The 3807-nt window shown below is 47.4% G+C and overlaps 1 protein-coding gene across 6 annotated transcripts in view; it reads right to left on the bottom strand.

Annotated features, from left to right (window-relative positions):
- LOC129207999 (hyccin 2) overlaps positions 1-3807 on the bottom strand; it is a 78522-nt gene that overhangs the window by 17902 nt on the left and 56813 nt on the right. For 4 of the 6 annotated variants that reach the window (XR_008577644.1, XR_008577643.1, XR_008577645.1 and 1 more), the window contains exons 1-3: positions 1559-1973; positions 413-556; positions 33-119 (exon numbers count right to left, since the gene is read on the bottom strand). Coding sequence is in view for 3 of the 6 variants with exons in the window: in XM_054829991.1 (XP_054685966.1) it covers positions 33-119; positions 413-556; positions 1559-1649 (322 nt within the window). In the remaining 3 variants the exon portion in view is untranslated. Of the gene's footprint in view, positions 1-32; positions 120-412; positions 557-1558; positions 1974-3807 lie in introns of those variants that run through there. The other 2 variants (XM_054829992.1, XM_054829995.1) reach the window with 2 other exon arrangements.

Here is a 3807-nt window from a genome sequence, read left to right as displayed (position 1 = left end):
GCAAGAATGAAAGAAGAAAAAGGAAAATATACCCAGCTCTGCCATTTTGCTGGAACGTTTGGGAGTCTGGAATGAGTAAACTTCACCGCCACTTACGCTTGAGCCATTTCCCATTGAATCTGTGAAAAGAAATCTTACTTGTAGCTATTTAAAAAGCACTGGTATATTCCCAACCCAAGGAAGATGGAATGCAACATTTTACTATTTGGCTCAAAGGACTCTTTATATTGCAGGTGCTATGAAATAAATATCATAATAAAATCCTAGAATCATTATCCTCTCCTTTACCTGTTCCCACAAGCATAGTCAGAGCTGGTCAGCCCTCAAAAACAATTTCATCAACATTGTACAACCTTGACACTGCAAGAATCTCTTAAAGTTACAGCTGTGTTAGGTCTTCCCCTGCTAATACCTTGGGCACATATTCCAAGAACAGCAACATAGTTCTTCTCTTCCAGGATCTCCTGATCTTCATCGTCTGAAATATTCTCAAGCTTCTTCACAAATCTCTTCACATTGACCATCTGCTGAGTCTTGTCCTTCCGTACTTTAATACCTAGGATTGCAATAAAAGCTTTAACCTCCTGCTATTTCATTATTTCTATTGCAGTAGTATGCAGCTACCCCATTCAGAGACCAAGTTGTGCAAATCACTAAACAGATACAACACTGAAAAGATGTCCTGCTAAAAGAACAGCTGGTCTGTGCCCTGATGGTCAGCTGACCCTACAGCCATTATCCATCCTTTACCACAAAAGCTTTTTACCTCTTTAAAGCTTTACCTCTGCAGTCCATGAGAACAAGATCCCCATTTCAGCACACACCAGCTTCCACAGTTTGGGGAAAAATGTCAGTGACTCACACATAGAAGTATCGAATTGCACACAAAGAGGATGGTATTTGGCATCCTCTAGCTTCCCTAGCAAAGGGGAGCAAGTGGAGAAGACCTGGCCTACAGGCTGTCAGCACACTCATGGGAGAATTTAGGCTGACACACCTCTGGAGACCATCTGTCTGGCCTTCTGCTCAAAGCAGGACCAACAGCAAAGTCAGATCAGGGTGCTCTGTACCTTGTACGGGCAAGCTTTAAGCATCTCCACAGAGGTTCCACACCTTAAAAGAAGTCAAAACTACAGCAAAAGACTCCTGGAGCAACCACCTCGAATCTCATTCAGATTTGATTCTGTATGTGTTTAACCACATCATGGTTAGGAAGTTAGGCTATTTGTGCCCCCGCTCCCAGGCCGTTACGCACAGGCTGCTGTTCGGGAAGCTAGTATCCACGCCACCTTCAGCTGAGGGCACTTGCCACGGTGCCGCAGCTGCCCCTTTCCATGTGCCGGGGCAGGGACAGAAATAAACTGCGGAAAAGGCAGTCGGAGGAGAATGACGCTGAAGGCCTCGTATTGCCTGCAGCCTGGCCAAGGCGCTCAGCCGCCCCGGGTGTTGGAGAAGGGCTCCCTTCCCGGGGGGCCGCCGCAGCTGCTCGGACCCCTCTCCCAGCGCCCTGGGAGCAGCGGGCGGCGCTGGGCTGACCACTGCCCCGGGCCGGCTGTACCTGAGTCGTCAGCAATGTGCTTCAGGACCTCCTCGTCGGGCACGAACTTCACCTGCAGGGCGCCGCTGCCCTTCCCTTCCGTCTGGCTCATGGCGGGCACCCTGCAAACACCTCCGCCTCAGCCACGTGAGCCCCGCCCAGCCCCGCCGCCAGAGAGCGCTGCCGCAACGCGCGCACGGCGGCACGCGGCAGGAACCGTCGGAACTGTCCTCCGCCTCACCGCGCCGCGCTCCGGAGGGCCCGAGCCCGAGGCTCGAGTCTCGGGCTCCTGCCTGCTCCCCGCTCCGCCGCGGGCTCCTGGCCGCCCCCTGCGGCGGCAGCAAGAGAAGGAAGCGGGTTCACGTGCCAGACACCGGGCGACTTCACCACTCTCCCTGAGGGCGAGCGCGGCGGGCACTGAGAGCCGCCGCCGCGCCTTGACTGACCTGTGCCTCGACCAATCCGCGACCCTCTTTTCTGCCCCGCCTCCCGCCGGCGGGAGCGGCGAAAGGGCAGGACTTCCGCTGCCAGCGAAGCGCGCGCCCGCCGGGCGGGCGCCCGGGGTTGCCGTGGCGACGCGAAGCCGCCGTGAGCGCCGCTCTGGAACTGCCCGTCCCCGCCGTCCCCCCGGGGCAGAGCCCTCCTCACGGCCCGGCCCTGGCCCCACTCTGCCAGCCCTTCTTCACAGAAATACGCAGATGACAGCAGCTACGATGAATGCTCCGAGGTAAAGTTAATTCGCACGGAGTCCCCGGCGGCTGCTTCCCGCCTCCCACCCCAGGCACTCGCGTGTCTGTGGGTGTCCAAGGTACGAAACACTGCATATCTACCCTGCATTACACATCCCCATCAACCTAAATTAAAGTTTAAAAAAAAAGGCAATTCAAAGTATACATTTCTGTTCAGAAACAGCACAATATTTATTTAACATCTTTATATATTTATATATATATAATTTTTTTTTCTGCATTGCAGATTGTGTCAAGTTTTATACATCTCTATTTACAATGATTTAAAATAATTATATTTCATCTCTGGCAGATATTTACAAAGTCAATAGTAACTACATTTCACATTTCAACAACAGTCAACAGCATTAACCAGCTCAGTAAGACAGTTAAGATAATGGCTTACATGCACCAATAACATGATCTTCAATACGTGCCATCTTCAGGTCTAAGAATGAAGATTTTTCCCTGGTCCCAAGTTAAAGGACATCATACAGCAGAGGTCACGGTTATTAAAAACCCGTTTGGTTTAGTCCTTCACCAGTACCGAATCTTGAACGTCTGGGGTTCATACCAGCACGCAGGGCTATCCTGGTGAAGAGGGGCTCACTACTTCATGGATATCACAACCACACATCCATGTCCCTTTGCCTAGCCTGTTTGTCCACAAGAAGTGGGCTACTTGCTGCTTATGCTCCTTCTATGACAGAGATAAGATTACATAATGCTAAAGTAGTAAAAATCCTCAGAAAACTTAGTTCAGAGAAACAAACCTGGTATGACAGAAAAAAGTAAAAAAATAATCTTTTAACCCTTGCAGAACGTTTCTTTTTGCTAGTAAAACTGACAGCATATCCTGTATTCTTACCAGGACAAAACAAGAAAACAGATCAAAAGATTCATTGCAAAGTACAGGAATTACAAATTTAAAAAATGCAGCACGGGGTACCTCAATTTAGTTGTTGGGGGTTTTTTTTTTAATCCCAAATAAAAGCTACCATAGTAAATCTAAAATGCATTAAGAGTATCTGATTTAATTATTAAAAATCTTTATTAGCTTTTTCCTGGAATCTTTGATATGGAAAAAATGTTAAATGACTAAGTTTTATTTAATCATACGGTATTTCTCCATAAATAACCAGCTAGTAATGTCCATCCTGAAAATACTGAATTCACTATCTGCAAGAAAACAGTAATAAGTCTTGTTTCAAAGTAATCATTGAACACTGGCACACAAAAACACACAGACACACCCCAGTACTAGGAATCTATTAATACTTTGACAAGTTGTTTTATCCTGAGTGATTGTTAACTCACATCTACTGTATACTTGAAGCCACAAAGTTTTTACTACTTGCATTTTTCATAAACTAATAACATGAAAGTCTAGCACAACAATAATAACTGCCTGAACAGAAAGAACAGTGTCAATAGCCAGTATTTCTGTCACTCCCAAGTCTTCCTTATTTTAGAACAAAAGGTAAAAGGTTGCTTCATTCATACTATTTTTTCTGTTTTGTGATCAGTTCTGGGGAGGATGAG

Source organism: Grus americana, chromosome 6 (genome assembly GCF_028858705.1).
Source record: "Grus americana isolate bGruAme1 chromosome 6, bGruAme1.mat, whole genome shotgun sequence".
NCBI lineage: Eukaryota > Metazoa > Chordata > Aves > Gruiformes > Gruidae > Grus > Grus americana.
This window is presented reverse-complemented; position numbering and strand designations above follow the sequence as displayed.